The sequence below is a fragment of the Myotis davidii genome, unplaced genomic scaffold (genome assembly GCF_000327345.1).
Source record: "Myotis davidii unplaced genomic scaffold, ASM32734v1 scaffold1059, whole genome shotgun sequence".
Classification (NCBI taxonomy): domain Eukaryota; kingdom Metazoa; phylum Chordata; class Mammalia; order Chiroptera; family Vespertilionidae; genus Myotis; species Myotis davidii.
In genome coordinates this window covers 544,845-545,704 of record NW_006290038.1, presented here as the reverse complement: position 1 = coordinate 545,704, position 860 = coordinate 544,845, and the positions used below count along the sequence as shown (strand labels likewise).

Here is an 860-nt window from a genome sequence, read left to right as displayed (position 1 = left end):
GGTGACGGGCAGCCTGGACCCTGGGCTGGGAGCAGCCGAGACCCGTCGGGCCCTGGTGTGCAGGTCTCCCGGGTGGACCTTGGGTTTCGGCTGGAATGCCCAGCAGGTCAGCACCACCAAAAGCTTCTGGGGAAGAACTCGTGGCACCCCCACTCCCCCACCCCAGGGCAGCGAGGGGCCGGCAGACGGGCCCTGACTTACTGGTGCTCCGTCCCGACAGCTTCAGCTCCAGTTCCTGCACCTGCCTGACCAGCAGGGACACGTGCTGCAGGGCGTCCCTGTTCTGCAGCAGGAGCTGGTGCACGCGGGCCTGCGCCTCCAGCCTCGCCGCCGCCTCCGCAGCCAGCTGGTCCTTCAGCAAGTGCACCTGAAGCAGGAAGCAGAGACGAGGGGGCGGAGAAGATAGACGTGAATGCCAACTCGGGGCCCCCTCAGGGACCAGACATGACCCCACATTCAACCCCAGATGAAGCGGCACCTGGGCTTGTCATCCTGGTGTTTCCAAGAAGGAGCTCACAGCAGTCACCCCCAAACACTGAGAACCTGAAGCCCCTGCAGTCCTTTTGAAACTGTGAGGTGGCCCCCACCAAGTCTGTCCTCACGTCTGTGGTGTCAGCTCCGTCCCCCGACCGTCCATCCCTTTCTATGTCTATGGCCCCAGGATGGGGCCTGCTGCCCGCGTGTCTCGGGCGGCTCCTGGAGAGCTCGCGGTGGGACACACTGAGAGGAAGGACGCCGAGGAAATGGAGCCCCAGGCAGGAAGATGCTCACAGGTGACCTTGTGCCTAGAAGGGCATTAAGGGGTCGCGGTGGGGGTGACGTGAGCGTGGCAGCTGTGGGCGAGGTGCAGAGAAAGACCC

General features: G+C 64.5%; 1 protein-coding gene across 1 annotated transcript in view; it reads right to left on the bottom strand.

Moving 5' to 3' along the window:
• Window positions 1-860, bottom strand: part of LOC102751332 (chromosome unknown open reading frame, human C1orf226) — an 18,445-nt gene that overhangs the window by 11,876 nt on the left and 5,709 nt on the right. The window contains exon 2 of the mRNA XM_006763168.2: window positions 202-367. Within this exon, the coding sequence (XP_006763231.1) occupies window position 202 (1 nt within the window). The 5' untranslated portion in view covers window positions 203-367. The remainder of the gene's footprint in view (window positions 1-201; window positions 368-860) is intronic.